This window comes from Amblyomma maculatum, chromosome 4, assembly GCF_055883805.1.
Source record: "Amblyomma maculatum isolate TAMU_Amacu chromosome 4, ASM5588380v1, whole genome shotgun sequence".
NCBI lineage: Eukaryota > Metazoa > Arthropoda > Arachnida > Ixodida > Ixodidae > Amblyomma > Amblyomma maculatum.
In genome coordinates, this window is record NC_139347.1 from 20,002,488 (window position 1) to 20,020,707 (window position 18,220).

At 41.9% G+C, this 18,220-nt stretch overlaps 1 protein-coding gene across 1 annotated transcript in view; it reads left to right on the forward strand.

Moving 5' to 3' along the window:
- The window catches only part of LOC146190397 (sialin-like), a 30,317-nt gene extending 12,509 nt beyond the window's left edge, over nucleotides 1-17,808 (forward strand). Inside the window, exons 5-10 of the mRNA XM_084600879.1 lie at nucleotides 482-615; nucleotides 3,565-3,708; nucleotides 6,142-6,274; nucleotides 11,392-11,547; nucleotides 15,165-15,250; nucleotides 16,721-17,808. Of these exons, the coding sequence (XP_084457005.1) occupies nucleotides 482-615; nucleotides 3,565-3,708; nucleotides 6,142-6,274; nucleotides 11,392-11,547; nucleotides 15,165-15,250; nucleotides 16,721-16,933 (866 nt within the window). The 3' untranslated portion in view covers nucleotides 16,934-17,808. The remainder of the gene's footprint in view (nucleotides 1-481; nucleotides 616-3,564; nucleotides 3,709-6,141; nucleotides 6,275-11,391; nucleotides 11,548-15,164; nucleotides 15,251-16,720) is intronic.
- Nucleotides 17,809-18,220: the final 412 nt, after the last annotated feature.

Below are 18,220 nucleotides of genomic sequence, written 5' to 3' on the forward strand. Positions count from 1 at the left end.
AACAAAGTAACATGAATGATCATATTTATTTCTTACAATGTGTGTCTATACTGCTGAAGTGTAATGACCTTGCAGTTTCAGAGGGAGGGGTCAGTTTAATACATGCATAAACACTGTTCATAGTTATATTGTCTGCAATGTAATTAAATAAGCTAAATTAATAAAAACTGTCCTCTTACTGTATTACAGTGACACAGCTATACAGTGTGAGTGCCATACTTATAATAATGTGGCATGCTTCTAATATGTATTTGTAATAATTGACCGAAAAAACAGGGAGCAGTATGCTTTTTTGTAACCGCAATGAGCAATGCCTTTCTAACATATGACTTTGTTCTGCTATCAGTGACATAGTTGCGTAGCTAGAAACAGTGGTGTTTAAGAAGGCGTTGTAAATAAAAATTGCTTTTAACATACCGGGAGATTGCAGGAAAAAACGGTTGCTTTATACAAACTCACACACACCTTGTTGGCATCTCAGGTCTTCTGGGCTGTGTATGGCTTGTCATTTGGATGCTTGCGGCATCTGACATGCCAGAAAAACACCACTTCATATCACCAGAGGAGAAGAAGTATATTGCTGAATCACGTGATGCCAAGTTTGCAGTGCGCAAAGTAAGCCATCTCTGTGCATTACTCATTGCTTTTAGTTTGGACTGCAAGGTTTTGGTGCTGTAGTGCGGCATCATACTAAAAAATAAACTACTAGTATTACTACTAAATAAATAATTAAGAAAGGCCATTTAATCCTTGAATGATTTTCCCAGTCACCTTTACATAGTTGTTTGTGTGAATTGCAACCATGAAGTTTGCAAAAGGAAGAAACATGGAAAGCAGAGTTGCAGAAAAAGTATAGCCATGCAAGCATCTGTAGTGCAGGGTGCACAGAAGTATGTTTCTTACTTGAAAACATCCATGATGAAATATTGCATCCTTTTGCAGGCTGCATTACACTGTGCTGCCATGATATTGGCTTAGTGATCCAAAGACGATAGGCAACGATAGGGTTGTATTGAAGCGCGTTTGCTGCTGTGCCATTTATTTCTGTTAATGTGCCACACCTGTTGTGGGTGCGTGCCTGCTTTCATTTTCTCATCAGAAAACATATATACACTTACCAGAGTACGCAATTTAGTATTGACAGTAAGTATTCTTGCAATGTGCAAGATGCAACTAGCTTGTTGAAATGCTGACAAGGAGTTTTGTCAGAAAGGTGTGGGCTTGGGAAGATGCATTAAATGCCTTTGTTATTAACCTGGCCTGCTATCTGTTGTAGATATATAAACTTGCTGTCGATTGCCTTTTATATAGTTTTGCGTGCTGGAATGTGTAATCTTAATCACCATTTTCTTGCCTAATTTTGTTGCGAGTGAATGACAGATTTTAATCAGAGGGCGTTAAAGGCCCCATTCTCCAGGAAATTGGCTGTCGGAATTGGCATTGGGAGGGAAAAACCCCGGGCATGGCTTTGGCAGCTGACACGATGTCACGCGGCCGTGTGACCTAGCCGATTTGGTAGGAGCTTCCAACTTGAGCTTCTTAATTCAGGTGGGAGGGTGAGGGGAGTCAGATCCTTCAGGACTGTTGCATTACTAGTCAGACATGCTATCTCTAGGCAACTGGGTAGGCATATATGTTTCTAAGGCTTGGTTAAGTGGAGCTTTACATCTATGTCGGGTGGTCTTTCACATAATGTGGTAGCTTACTGCTCCATGCTAATGAGTATGCATGCGATAATAGATGCACAAATTAAGGGATTAGGGATTAAGTGATCAGGAGCTGCTAATGCTGCCACGTCATCTCTTAAAGGTGGAGCTATGTGTGTGTGTGTGTGTGTGTGTGTCCCATTTTTTTATTACCTCTTTATGACATCTCCTTGCCTAGACTTAAAGAAAGTAAGCAATATCTCAGTGCGGGTTTTATTTCACTGTTCTCATGAGGGCAGTGTTCTGCTTTTGCCTGCTCCACTGTCAGTAAAGCTGAGAGTTCTTGGTGAAATAAGCTTAATTTCTGACCGTAAAAGTATCTTTGGCCAATTCTGCTGTTTAAGTGCAGTAGAATTTCGAAGATGTAATCTCAGCTAGCGGACATAAATTTTGGGATGATATGAATTTGTAAAATTCCCTGGCTGTAGTTGATTGTGTACAATGTGCAGAATTCCACATGCTCTGTGCTCTCTCCCATGCCACGACAAATTTTACAGTGCACGAGCCACTGCCATTCCTTGGGCACTAAGCCCTTCCCACACACTGCTGACACCACAATCACCATTCGTGTGGTATGGATGAGCAGCGCAGTGTGCTACCTGTGCAGTGGTGTGCAGCTTGTAAAGCGGCAGAATTGTAATTGCAAATTCGTGCTGTGCATATTGCGAGCAGCAAGTGGTGGCTAACATGGCCATAAATAAATCTCGACAGCCGTAGTAAACAGATTGTCATAATTAATGTATTTCTCCTGGCTCTGCGTGCAGATTTTGTTTGATTTGGATAATAGTGAATGCTTTTCGTGAGTGTCATATCACTGAGATTCTACTGTAGTGCAACGAACCAGGACAAATTAAATGCCACCGTGCTGATGTGCTTTGGCATATTATTTTTAAACTACACCTCTCCTTGGTTTGTGCAGAGCTAAGCATGATAAATTTAATGTATTTCAGGCATGTGGTAATTGTTATCTTTGCTTTGGTGCTTCACATTTGTGAAACATGCAATATTGTTACATAATAGAAATCTTCTGAGAGAAAGCTAGTGAAGCACAATTTCAGTGAAACACTTCAGAATGTTAAATTTTCTCTGGCATACTGCGTGCCTTAAATTGAGCGTAAAACTGTGATAGTCCTGTTTACAGGAGTTTTAGACTTAACAGGAAGTGTTATAAGCATTGTAGATATGTAATTCCACACAAATTTATTATCCAGCCAAGCATATAATTACTTTTTGAGCTGTTATTTTTTTTCTTAAAAGACATTGACATCTTGAGTGTGTGCTGAATGCCTCTACACTTGCCATTTGTGTAAAACTTCACTTGAGGTGCACACATTAATCTTGTTTCTTTTTAGAAGACACAAGGCGAATTGCTACAGTGGGCTTACACTGCTAGGACATAACACTGTTATGAAAACATATAGTACTTGCCAGCATATTCAATGGCAACAAAGGAAAGGGGAAATAGTGGCAGTCTTGCAAGGGCATCTGTTGTAACTTCATGGGAAAAGGTAAAAGCCCACAAAGCAAGCACAGTGCAGCTTTAATCATTAGAAAATGACCACACATACACTATGGAGCAGTGCTAGAATAGGGATAGCAGTGCTCTGTTGGTCCTGTCTGTTTTACGTTTGTTGAATTGTTAATGTGTCATAGCGCGCTGAGAACCAACACTATGAATTTTGAAAAATGTTCTATGTACCCTGTTGTGCAGAGTGTGATTGATCGGCACATGTGTTATGTTATTTAACTTCAGAAAAATCACTTTTGCTCCTGCTGCAAACCACACATGAAAGAAATTTTGTGGGCTTAAGGTTTATTATGTTTTGTTGTTTTTTGTGTCTATTTGTACGCTTTCCAGTCAGTGCCTTGGGCAAGCATATTGACTTCACGAGCTGTGTGGGTCATTGCCTTCATCAAGTTTTGTGGAGCGTGGAGCTTCTATACCCTACTTACAGAACTGCCAAGCTATCTGGCTAATGTGCTACATTTTGACATTCAGAAGGTATGTAATCATTTTATGCTACTCACCAAGAATATCACAAGAGCAGAAGGGGGAGAGTGGGGGGTTGGGGGGGGGGGGGGGGAGGAGAGGGTTAGGTTGGTTGGTTGGTTTGTGGGGTTTAACGTCCCAAAGCGACTCAGGCTATGAGAGACGCCGTAGTGGAGGACTCCGGAAATTTCGACCACCTGGGGTTCTTTAACGTGCACTGACATCGCACAGCACACGGGCGTCTTGCTTTTCGCCTCCATCGAAAAGCGGCCGCCGAGGCCGGGATTCGATCCCGCATCCTTGGGAACAGTAGTCGAACGCCGTAACCACTGCGCCACCCCGGCGGGGCGGAGGAGAGGGTTAGTAAGTTACTCTGCACATGATAAAGCAGTAGTGGCACTAAGTTATCATGCAGTTAAGGTATAATGAACTGGAATGATTTTGACCTTGCAGGAAACGTTCTGCTATACACACCCTTTTTCTCTTCAAGCATAATATATAGACACATCCGGTAGTGTTTTCAAAGGTGTGCCATCAAAAACTGTCTGTGCTCGTGAAGTTTTGCATTATGCATTATGCCACTGTCTTAAAATTACAGATTGTGGGGAGACTTTCACATGCACCAGACATTCCTAGCCCTAAGCTGGTAAACTTAAAATAATCTTTGTTTTGGGGAACCTCATTTTATCAAATGCCTTACTCTTTTCTGTTTACCTTAATCAGAGGTATCTCATCCATTTGAGCCATTTAACATGTGCAAACCACATCGATAGGATTTTTGCTGCAGGTAAACCTTGTTGACTTCATTCTAGGGTAACTTTGTCAGGAAAGGCTGCAGAGTGTTACCTCATATTACCTTTATCATTTAGTGGGTTAGGAAATAGCAGATCGAAATAAGAAACAGCCATGTTTTACAATAGGCTTGTGTAAAATGATAGCCCAGGTGTGCCCCCTTTCTGGCCATATTTTGGCCATTTTTAGAACATGCGAAGATCTCTTTTACACCATATACGAGAGTTTCAAATTTTTGATACTCCAGCAGATAGAAATGTGCCACACAAAAACCTTGTTGAGGAAAGAGCCTATATATGCCTGCCACTAAGTTTCAGCTTCTCTGCAGCTATGGTTCTTTTGTACCACATTGTCTGGTAAATAAATTTCCAAAAAAAATTGAGGCGACACTTAAGCTCCACCTTTGATTAAAGGTATGGTGCAATATTGTTAAAGGCTCCTGCTCTTGCCAATCCTCATTCGCATATATATCCACGTTTCTGTTCATTTAATCTCTAACAGTTTAATTTGTGCCTATATTATCTCACACACATATTCATTAGCATACAGTCGCAAGCTACTCAGGTATGGGAAAGACCACCCGACACAGATAAATAAAGAGCTCGGTTTTAGCCAAGCTATATGGATGTGCCTGCATGGCCTAAGAGTAGCGTGCCTTACTACTACTCATCGCCAAAGGGTCCTGGAAAGTTTAATTCTCATTTCACTCGCCTGTCTGAAAGTAGAAGCCCAGGCTGGCAGCCTTTGCCATGTCATATGGTCTGGTGGCGTTGCACAATTTGCAGAACAACAAGTATGCAGCCATACCACCTGCCAGCTCTCAACTTGCCAGAGCCGTGCCCGTGATTTTCTTGCTCACAACACCGACAGTGCCGAATTTTCTGCAGAATAGGGCCTTTAATGATATCGCGCTAAAACAAAGACGTTCATTCTGGCTGATATATTGGCTCAACCTCATTGGATTTTTGCCTGGTTGGCGCTGTAGTGTGCTGTGAAATTTAAGTTGCGAGTGTGCCTAGCATATGTGCAATATATTGCGTGGAGGCGGCACAGTGATGACAACAAGTGACAAGCAGCACTGTTGCGAAATGTTTTTTGCCTGTGTCACTTGCCTTGTCACTCAGTTCGGCGTTTCTAAAAACATTCTACTCGTAAGTAAATAAATAAAGTTCTTCTGCACTGGATTTTTGGTTTGTCACATTTCACCTCGCCTGTGATCTGTCTTTTCTTCTGCAGAGTCAGAAAAATCAGCGGATTTGTTCATTTACTAAAGTTATACTGGGAGCATTGGTGTCAAACTGGTGGATTGTGAGGCACACATTCTACTCGTAGAAAGTTGAGCCATATCTAAATGGAGCGCCAATGGAAGAACTCTTGTGACAGTACAGCAGCTAGTTTTCTTTAAATAGCCTATGTGACGGCATTACTTAGCTACATATGAAAACACGAAATGCTTATGGCTAATCTTGGTGATAGATGTATTATGGCTTGGCAGTGTGCCGCCCATTGGATTTCAAATTTTCATTATACCTGGCTGTCATTCTGCCTTGTCACAACCAGTGACCTAAACTGCTTTACCATCATGATGTCATTATGATGGAATTAATAGCATGTCTTTGGAGTGTGGTCGCATTTTTTTCTTCTAATTTTCAGAGTGGTTTTCTCAATGCAAGCGTATATCTGAGCCAGTTGCTTGTGGGCCTTGGCTGCAGCTACTTGTCCGACTATCTACGGATGAAAAGAATTCTCGGCATTACGAATCTGAGAAAGCTCTTCGAACTGATTGGTATGTCCTTTGCATGGTTGTCACCCAGCGGCACACGTTTTACTATAAGCATATGCTGGTGCTGTAGAGAAACTGTGAGCTGCTGGCCTTTTTTCTTCTTTTTGCACTAAGAAGCTTTTTGTGCACTGAAACCAAGATATTGATGTATACACGTGCAATCATGAGCGCTACATAGTGCCGCATGATTTATTTCCATTTGAATTGTTACCCTTAGAGTTATGTTTGTTGCATGCATTTACTCAATAGGTACGAGCTGGAAGTTGACAGACATTCTGGTATCTGCTAAAGGTATTTGAAGTGGATAGCACTTTGTAACTTAGTACTTCAGGAGCCGTAGAGATTTGAAAAAGCTGGAAGGGAATTAAATGATACCAAAGCCAGCAAAAATTGATCACTTGAAAGTTTGAGAGCCACAGTTGGAACCAAATGAAATTCAGCTGTTGTTAAATGAGGTGTAATTACCAGTTGTGTTTTTTTGTGTTTCAGTCAGTTTTTGCTGCTTATCCAGTGATGGAGCTTACAGCAGCTTAAAACGAATTTCTTATGTCTTGCGAAGAAAAGGCATGTTCCTTCTTTTTTCTACGTCTCTACTCTAGCAGAGATAGCAACCAGCTTTTCTGAACAAGATAAGCTAAGATAGAACCATTCTCACTGCTGCCCATTCTGACTTTGACCACCTCAACTGGAACCATTTTCTCTAGGAATTGCTCTGTAATGTTCTTTAACTTAGACCATTATTTTATCAGTTTTTTCTTTAATATTGGGTGACCAATTTTTATTTGGGGAAGAAAAGAAGAAGGAAAAGCTGCTTTATGAAGAGTTTTGAGTAACTGTGTCTTTGGTTCGAGCACAGTTTTCTGTGGGAGCCTTTACTGTAGCTAGGAAGAGGCTGTAGTTTCATTTCCTAATTCTGTCCGCTACTAATAAGGCATTTGCAGTGGTTGATTAATACACCTTATGCTGCTCGTTCAGTACTGTTTCATTTTTTTAAGCACGATTTTATATGTGCACTATACCCCAAGCAAAAGTGCTTCCCTTCTTACTGAGTGACCAGTTCTTTTATGAATCAGACAGACTGGCAACTTTTCTGGTTTTTTTAGCAACTAATGACCACTGTCAGGTTGTCATAGTTGAATGTTTCCAAGTCTCTCTCTCTTCTTCTTCTTTTTTTGTTTTTTTTTTAATATGACAGCTTTAAGGGCCCCATACTCAAGAAAATCTAGCGTCGTCTTTGTCGATGTCAGCATTGTGAGTGAAAAATCACGGGCATGTCTCTGGCAGGTGGTGGTTGGTGGCTGGCCTGGCCCTGCACTGATTGGTAGTAAGGTTACCTGACATCACGTGACCACATTACAGGACCAATATGGCACGAATTGCCAACTCAGGCCTCTCCTTTCAAATGGGAGGGAGATCAGAAGCAGCCTTCCAGACAATTGCATTCCGAGTTGGACACACTAACCGTAGTTCATGCAGGCACGTTTTTATGGCGTGATTAAGCGGGGTTTTATATTAGTGTCGAGTGGCCTTTCACACATGGCTGTACGCATATAAGGGTATGTGTGAGATGTTAGAGAACAAATTAAGGGATTGTTAATTGGGTGAGCAACAAAGTCCATGTAATCAATCAAGGATATGCAAGAAGAGTTGGGAAACAGATGCCTTTCAAGCTGTTGCATCATACCTTTAAAGACAAAGCTTGGGTGTCCTCCTAACTTATACTTTCTCTCCTGCTGCGGCTGCTCAGTGATTAGGATGTTTGACTACTAGCCGGGGAACCTGGGCTCAATCACTGCTGTACCATTCACATTTTGATGAAGGTAAAATGCAATACACTGCATACTGTGTGATGTCAGTACACTAGAAAGATTAAAAGGTCCCTGGATGGTCATAATTATCTGGAACCGTGTTATGGTTTCATCGGAAAGAAACCGATAAAGGTATGTTGAATTCAGTTCTTGGAACACTGTTTTAACTGAAAAAGATCAGTATTTTTGGTATGCAAGCCTTATCTGTCTGACTGTTGAGTACAAGTTACACACATTCAAAGTTGAAAATTAACAAAGTAAAAAAAAACTATGGACATGATGAGTCAGTAATACTATTGAATGAGCAGTGTACGTATTTGTGCGGTTTGAGGTATCGCTGTGCTGTTTACACACCTCTGCAAAAGCAAAGCCTCACCTCCTTGCTGCCTGCTAGCTAAGCACTGTTTACTATTGTCACACACTTAGAGCAGCTAGCCAATGAAATAGGTTTATCAGGTGTGTATAGGACTACAAAACCCTGCTAGGGCGCCATGAAAAATATCATGATTGAAAAATATTACTGAATGAAAAATTGTGAGTGAATAAATTGTGACAGCCCCTGGAAAGCTTTTAGACACGAAACACTCAAACACAACACATGCACCCATTGTCAGGAACAGGGTGCAGCAGACCTAAAACATCTTATATGGCAATGCTCATCTTTTTCACGAGGAAGAAACAAAATTACGCATATTCGGCATGATGACATGCCCACCTTAGCACATCGGATAGTATCAAGCATTGCAATACAACATGCCATTTCCACCTATGGCAGTGAGAGTGGCCTGCTTCGAGCAGTGCGAGAGAGGTCAACTTCTGCAGATCGGCAGCATGGCAAGCAATGAGAAATAGCTTGAAGAACCGTGAAGAAGCGAGAAGCTACACTCCCATACCTCTTAATTCCCTAATCACCCAAACAGTGGCCAAGAGCCATCCCTTCAATCAAATAAAGGCTTTATTCATTCATTCATTCTTTGCTATTATATGTTGTGCTGAACACGCCTTTATATGAAAACACAGTGTGGATGAGTTTGAAACTGTGACCTGGGTGACATGCATATTCATGACTGCAATGTTAGCCATGAGTAAATATATGACATCTGTGTCTGCCAAAAGCAAACATATATTAGGTTAGGATTACTGTGGCAGTAATTTATTAGGCAGGTTTTTCTCCCCTTTTTGAATTTAATAGGGCAAGAAGAGTGGAGTTTCCCCGACTTGTCATCTGTCCCCCCCCCCCCCCCCCTCCCCCCCCTCCCCCCCCCCCCCCCCCCCTCCTCGGAGTCTGAGTGCTCAAAGGCAGCGGAAAGCTTGTAAAGTGTGGACTGTCTGAACACATGGCCTATATTGCCCTGTAAGGCACGTATGTCAATCGGAGTACGGCATGCAAAGCATGATGCGCTGATTACGAAGGGGCTGGGAGAGTTGGAGGTTGGTTAGTTGAGAAGGTAACGAATGCGAATAAATGTACTGGATGAGTATTGACAGGCAATGAAACATTATGCTTGTAAAAGCATAGAAATACAGAAGCAACAGCGGCAAGGTTACAGCAAGGAAGACTGACTCAGCGTTATCCTAAAATGGCCACTTACACATTCGTATAAGCAGGCGCACGCATGAGTTAGTATATAAAGTGCTCGACTACATTGCAATACAAAAAACACACGGGAAGCCGGTAAAGTCTTTTACATGCACTCCAAGTCTTGCGCCTATCTTGTTCAGTCTTTGGCACTTACTACTACACAAGTGCTTCCTTTGGAATGAGCTACCCACTTGCCTGTTCCCGTGCATAACCTTCTTGTCAGTTCTTCAAATGTATTCTCGGCTTAATCATTTGGTATTCAGTCAGTGAATTCCCTGTGCCTTTTTCTGTTTTGCTCCACATCATGTTACGGCACTTTTTGTAGTGAGAGCTATATTGGCCACAGTCTCACTATTTCGCCGTGCCTGTTCGAAGAAGAAAAAAGAAGTAGGAAAAGAAGAAGAAGAAAAAGAAGAAGGCAGATAACTTGGTAGTTGGTAGAGGCGAACGACAACAGTGAGTTGCTAGGGCAGAATGTTTGTTTGAACGTTTGTGACGGCGTTGTGCCCCGGAGTTCGACACAGAGATGATGTAATACCACTAGAAGTCTTCTACACCCAAATAAGAATAGCCAACGTTAAGAGGCAAGGGGTGCTCTTACGTGAAGTGATTCTATGGCATAAATAAAGCTGAAACCATAGAATAAACTACTGTGCGCCAAAGCCATGGCTTTACTCTCGAGCCGAATCTAAGCGTAGCCATGCAGATTTATCTCGCGTAACTCCAGGTTTAACTACAAGCTAAACCAAAGCTAATTTTTTGTATTATGGAGCAGTGGTTTGAAGCCTGTCATTTGAGAATGAAGATTATAACATCATCAGCAGCTGAAATTGTAAGCAAATGTCGACACACCCTTGCACTTGGTGTCACTGCGGCACCCTTGTACCTGTGATGCCTTACAATGTGCGTGTAAAAGGTATGAATGTCTGCTTTGCACTTTTTTTCAAAAGGCACTAAAAAGTAAGGGTGTGTACAGACAGCAACGCTGCACTGTTAACAGTGCAGATTTTTTTCCATTATGGCAGTCAACACACAAGCCACGTGATGTCCCACCATCTCACTCACCATAGCACGACAGCCCAACAATAATATGTCAGCCTGATTGTTGGAAGTAAACCTACCCTTGCATTTTTGCCTGTAGGGTGTATCATTTAATTTACCTTATTCTTTCAATGACGACACCAATTCCTTCCACTAACATAGCTCCAAATACTGCAATGTCCATGTAATTGTTGGCAATTGAAGTGAAGCATGCTGAAGAAAACACCCAGATAGATTTTGAGTCACTTTTGACCACACAACATAGCCACGGTAAATCACCGAAAGAAGTCAGTAATTCATTTGTCAGAATTATTGTTCTTTAAGGAAAGAAAAAAACAAACAGCACATGCATCATGAAACAAACACCGAAAAAAGTTTGTCTATAAATTCATTCGCCATTGATATCATTAAAAAAAAAAAATGAAAAGAAAACGCATTCTGAAACCAGCACTGAAAACTCAAACTAATTTTAATAAAATGAAAACGAAAAGCTCAACCCCTACTCATAAGCTTCATTACTTCTCATCTTTACATATCTTCTCATGTTGTTCTTGATGGAACAGCTTCATCAATCAGTGGGAAAAATATGTAACTGCTTCTATTGGTGTGGTAAAAAAAGGCACATATTTCTTCTTTTGTTTCTTTAATGAGTCATTACATTTGCTGTGTTTGTGTCGTGTTGTGTTCAGGACTTCTTGGGCAATGTACTGGTCTCATTGGCGCCACATTTGCTGGCTGTGACTGGAAACTTGCATATGCCATGCTGATGCTCGCCTCCGCCTCTACTGGTGCACTCTATGGCAGTGAAAGTGTGCTGCCAGTAGACATCGCTGCAGAATATGCTGGTGAGTCATACTCATTTCCTCTTTCTTTCTTTCTTTTTTTTTTTTTTTTGCAGCTTTGTTTTTAGTAAAACTGAAATTTTCAGATAGTGCACAAAGGTCTGCAAATGCATTTCAACTGGACCTTATTCTCCTCGTGAGGAAGTAATCAGAAGGCAGATAAGGAGCTAATCTGACAGCACTTTTAAGTTATAAACAGCAGTCTCATACAGCTGACATACATCTGTCATACGTCTGTCATACATCTGTCATACATCTGTCATACAGCAGTCTCATACATCTGTCAATGTATCCTGGCAGTACATATAACATAGAGGCTGACAAAAATACTTGAAAATAAGTTCAGGACAGCAGAGTGTGGTCATAGGGGTAAGTCACTAAGAAAAACACAGCATGGATTAGAGAATTAAACTTGCATTACAGTAATATGCGTTGTGGGGCTAGTTGGTTCATACTCAGATAGGTTTTATGTGCACAAAAAGACGACACAAAAAGACAAGGGAGACAGGACGGAGCGCAACTTTCAACTGTTTTATTCCGGAAATGTACACGACATTTATACCAAAAAAATTTATCATTGCATAATCATCAGTGCCACGTGCGAGCCAAATACCCAGGAAAAGCACAGGGGCCGGGGTTTGCGCCGGCAGGTGCAAACCGGTACCGTTCCTCAAAGACAAATTGTGCTCCCTTAACCGGTCATTAACACATCGGCCCGACTGCCCAATGTACACCTTCCCACACTTCAACGGAATCCTGTACACCACCCCTTTTTCACACTTCACAAACTTATTAACATGTTTGATTTTGCAGTCTGAGTTACGGCTACCATCTTGCAAAACCAGACGACACAAAGAAGAAAGTTTCCTTGGGGCCGAAAAAACCACGGGTACCTTAAACTTGTTAGCCACGCGTTTGAGGTTATGAGCCACTTTATGCTGATATGGAATGACTACCGGTTTCACTTTCCTCTGTGCAACTGCAATCGTTGTCTGGTTCTTATTCCTTTCTTGTTTAATCTTCTTGAGAAGAGCTTCAGCCACTGTACTCACTATTATCTGGGGAAAGCCTGCCTGTTACAGCTTCGCGACCTGATCGTGAAAGCTTTCCTGCGCCATGTGACAACAGGACTTCCTTAGGGATGACTCAAGGCACATCAAAGCGATAGCACGTTTAACCGTTTTTGATTGCTTGGAATCAAAAGGCAACAGTTTCGTTTGTGCACGCGGTTGGTACTTCCAGCAAAAGCTTCCGTCCTTAATGGTTATATTCAAGTCTAGAAATTGCAAACGGCTGTCATTGGCGAGTTCACAAGTAAAATTCAATCCTTTGGAGAGTCGTCTAAAATTAGTAAGAACGTCTTCCACGATTTGTGGATAGGTTAAAGGTGAGTGTTTCTTCGAAACAATGAAAAAGTTGTCTACATATCTAAAAATCTTTAGAGTGCTACCGTTTTCAAGCGCCTCGGCCAATGATCTGTCCACACCTGCTAGAAAAATGTTGCAAAGCACAGGGGCCACGCACGACCCGATACAGATCCCATTTCTTTGTACATAATCATACCCTTTAAAAGAAACAGTGGTGGAACTAAGGTAATACTCCAGGAGTACAAGGAAGTTGTCAACCGACATACCAGCGCTGTTTTGAAAAGACACCACTCCATTCATTTCTATACACAACCTGACAACATCCAACAGCTCGCTCTGTGCAATAAAATAGAACAGGTCAACAACATCTATAGAAAAGATGTATCCTGCAGAGTTTGTTTCGTGCAAAAATTCAACAACCTCAAGACTATTCTTAATGGCAAACGGATCGTCTACTACCAGTCTGTTAAGTTCCTTCAGCAGGAACCGGCTAAGTAGGGTCTGCCAGGCACCCCTTTCGCTAACTATGCACCTAAACGGAACACTTTCTTTGTGGGTTTTGGCAGTGAAAAAAACTTGCAAGCTATTACATTTGGTATTCTGAATACTACTGGCTAACTTCTGTAGACCGAGGTTCTCGCATAACACAATGGCTCGGCTTTTTACCTTTGCTGGTTTTAGTTCTGTCTTCTCAAAATTCCTCTGGATGGCCTCCGAGGCTTTCTTGTTGTATGTTCCCAACGCCATGGCGACAAAGCCCCCTTCCTTATCCGCCTGAACGAGTAGCAGGTCGTTGTCCTTAAAGAAGCGCACAATTTTCCTTGTTGGTGTCTTGACGCGGGGCCCCCTAGAGGGCACAGTCCTAAGGAGAGAATCGACTCCCTCCAGAAGACACCTTTCCTTGTCCTCCGGGTCGGCCTTGTGGGAAATTCTTCTCGTCAGTGCCAGGAGCTCATGGCCTTTAACTTCCGGCTCAAAGCTGTACTTTGGTCCTTTCCTGAGGACGCTAGCGATGTCCTCCGGAATGTGGATGTCGTCAAGAACCTGAAGAGCAGAACTGTCATCTTTGCTTTCTTTGCTTCCCTTGGTTATCACTGCGAGAGTTTGCCTCCACAAAATTCCGGCGCTCCGTCCTGTCTCCCTTGTCTTTTTGTGTCATCTTTTTGTGCGCATAATACCTATCTGAGTTGCATTACAATATTTATTTGCCCAGCGAAAGCACTTTTTTTTTATTCCTTCAAAACTGATAAAAATTATGTTTGGAATTCGCTGCTCGGGCTAACATGATGGAAAGCTATGGACCAACACCAATCTGTGACATAAGCAAGATGCGGTGGCGTTTCTGTCATTCAGCCGGACCAACTGGGGCGCAGTGCCCACCGACCAGTGCCCGATCATGTCACCTGCTAGCTACCACCTGTGAGGGGCATGCTTGTGATTGCCCGCTGAATGAGGGCCTTAACAATGTCGTGTTAAAATTGACAGCTCTGCATGAGTTGGTCCAGTGCAATAATCATGTGATTAAGTGTGGTATTTTGCTCCGTTTGGTTACTAGCTGCAGCCTCATTTCACATTTGCTGATGTGGCTGGCATAACATCAGCCCATCACACCAGGCTATGTAGGTGGCTGCAGAAGAAACAACACAAGAGAGCGGTAGTGGTTTTTAGTACTAGTCACATCTCTCCTTAGTGTGTGTTGGCTTTATGGTGCTGAAGCGATATGAAAGTCCTTATTCCATTTAGATAGGATGTCATTTGCAAACTAAGAAACTGTTGGCTTGCAAAAAGAAAGGAGACTTGTTCTTTTCCATGTTTACATATGTGAACAATGACCTCATTGCTTGGAAGTATGTAACTGGAAGGAGTGGAACTGAAATTTTTTAGATAGCTTGGCAGCCAGTACATTAGGAACTGATGGTATAAAGATACACAAAATTTTGGGTGGAGCAATTACTGACGTCAGTTCTAATTATTAGGAAGCTCCTTAATATAAGTGGCCAGAAAATATCGATGAAAAGCAATTCTATCGTAGGCTTTTTGTGCTCATGCTTTTGAAAGTAGTACTAGATTGAGTAAATGAGTCACTTTGCTTTTATTCAAGAGCAAAAGAGGGAGTAAGTTACATGTTGTAGGAATTGGAAGCTCATTAGAAAGCTTTGTTTGTAAAACTTTATCAAACATTACTCAATTGCTTAATGCAAAATTAGTTCCATTCCTGAGCCATTTATCTTGTACCATTTGTTTCGTATCCAGGTGCTGTCATGGGCCTGGCCAACTGCATTTCAAACAGTGCTGGAATTTTTACACCTTTAGTTGTTGGCTACCTCACGGAAAGCAGTGTAAGTGGGCATTCCTGGGTCCGCATTCCGAGTTTGCGTCATAATTGAAAGTGTCACCATCTCCCCGACCTGAGGTCATTGATTGGTGGAATTACGCCAGTACCAGAAGTGGTGGTGACATCTGATTACCGGTGTGTCCAAGAATCAGACGACCAGAAAGTGTCACCATCTCCCCGACCTGAGGTCATTGATTGGTGGAATTACGCCAGAACCAGAAGTGGTGGTGACATCCGATTACCGGTGTGTCCAAGAATCAGACGACCCGAAGTTGGGGAGATAGCGACACTTTCAATAACAACGCAAACTCGGATTACGGACTGGTCCTTAGGCTTTAGAGAGTCAAAAAACTTAATGACATCTTTCTTTTTTTCTTTTTGCTTCTTCCTTGGTGATGAAGGAAGAGCAAGAGCTCTCCTGTGCCGCTTCGATTCATGCGTGCCCCCTATGCTTCAGAGCTGGCATGAGCAAAGACTTGTGGCTCACATATGTGTGACTAAACAGGTGACATCTGAATTTCAAAATAATGCATCTCTTGCCATACCTTGGCATCATTGTTGCTAACCTTCAAGTGCTTATGGGAGTTTTTTTGGCTTTAACCATCAACACTGTTATGCCATTCAGCTCTTAAAAGGTCACATGCATATGTCACTGTCAAAAAAAAAAAGAAGAAAAAAGAAAGGCACCAAAGGCTAATATACATTCTTTGCAGAACTGCAGCGCTAGAAGTCTTCAGATACATTATTCATCTTTTTCATTGGAGGAATCCTGTTAACTTCACACTTACTGCTCCTGCACACAGTCCTCTGGCTCTTAAATGCAGCACTAAGGGTAGCTTGATGCTCAGTGGACTCATGGGAATGAGTGCATAATTATTGTAATTTTACTTGAACTTGGATGCACTCCGACTGGCTGAGGCTAGTCCTGACTGAGATGACCCACTAAGATTAACTTTGACGAAAAATAAACGGCACCGACCAAAAGAAGAAGAATGAATGAATAAATGAATGAATGAATGAATGAATGAATGAATGAATGAATGAATGAATGAATGAATGAATGAATGAATGAATGAATTCTTCTTTTGGTCGGTGCCGTTTATTTTTCGTCATGTTCCATCCCGACCAGACGGGCTTCCGTCAAGCTCTTGACTTCTAAGATTAACTTTAGTCCGCACATGCACATGTCATTTGCCCATTTGAGACCAAGAAAGAAAAAAAAAAAGATAAACGCAAAAAAGGCTCATGCTTGAGCCTGCCCAGTTGTACTTGTGCCACTGTGAAAAGGCATGGAAACCTTGGCTTACAGCATAGCACCGTAAGCTTAGCTGTTGTAGTGAGAAACTGCTGTGTGCGTGCAAGCCTTTCTTGTAATGCACGAATCCGCCTAATGAATTCAGACCTGTGTGCCCTGCTGCTTTCAAATTGAGCCAATATTTGTACAGAGACTGAAAAGTGGGCATAAACAATGCAGGAGGACATCGAGCAATGGAACAAAGTGTTCTTCACGTCCGCTGGTGTGGTCGTTGCGGGCTCGGTGGTGTTCCTCTTGTTTGGCACGGCTGAAGTACAGCCCTGGGCCCGTCCACCAGATGGCTCCATCAACGACTCATGCTCACTTCCGGTGCCTGCTGACGAGACAGCCGAAGACAGAAAGTCCACTTCTGCAACTGCTGTGGCAACATGACAGCGATCGTTTCTGTTTTGAAAAGACTAGACAGGGTCTTTGGCAGGCCATGCTGACACAGTTTCTGGCTGCAGCAACTGTCCTGGAGAGACTTCAGGCCTCAGAGTGGGACGAGCAATTTTTTTTAACTAGAAAGTGTTTGATAAAGCTGTGTGGCTTTTCTTTGCAGTCATAAAGCTTCACTTGGATGGAGGCTTATGAGTATATAATTACTCCCATAATTGAGATTTACCCTGAGAATTCTAAATACAATCGAGTAACATTTTGTCAAGGGTATCAGCATGCAACTTTGAATGGACTTTTAGAATTGGAGCATTTATAGGAAAGGAAATAGCTCTCTATTCCAAGAATGCGTAAGAAAAATATGAGTAGTCCAAGTCATTAGGACATGTAGTTCTTGCTGTACTAGAAAAGGCAGTCAGCGGCATTTTGCATTTGGCAAATGTGGTATTGAAGTGTCAGTACCTTGTGTTACTAACATGCATGTAACCTGTTTAAATGTTATTTGAGCAACATGGACTCCATTTTAGAGCAATATATTGTTCAAGTTGTTTCTTTGATATCTTTTCAGTGTAATTATTAACCAGTGTATGCATTGTGGTTCGGGCACTTGCCATGACAGAATTTGGTGAAAGAAAGATGCTCCATCAAAACTTCATTATTGCATTTGTGGTTGTGTGTTGCAAATTCATGCTGTTTCAGATGTTCTTTTGTTTTGGAAAGGAGAGCGATGTTTCTCGCTGGTCCTTACGTACAATGCGCACAGAGAGATTAAGACCAAGGTGACAAAAGCAACTATATAGTACAATGTATCTTTTGCACATGTCACTTTTATGAAGAGAGAGAGAGAGAGAGAGAGAGTGTGTGTGTGTGTGTGTGTGTGTGTGTCATGATCTAGTACCTAGTCTAATAACAAATCATTGACCACTGTGACATTTGTGGATGCTTTTGCAGATGTACTAGTTGGGCATAACATATTAAACTGTGCCAGACTCCATATCATACCATTGACACTTTCATCAAATGCCATTACGTAGGTAGTTGTGGCATTGGGAGAGTCGTTCCTAGCACCTTGAGGAAAGATAGTACTGGGAAAATGCCAGGGTCATGATTGTCGACAATAGTTTTGTGCTGGTCAGACACTGTCGAACTGTATTCTTATGACTTTCTTTTTCCTAAATGAAATGAGCTGAATTAAAAGTTGAATTTCAAATGACTGCACTGCTAGACAATCCATTTCTCGTGGGGCTCTGGGATGAAAACATTTATGCTTCACCTATGTGTATA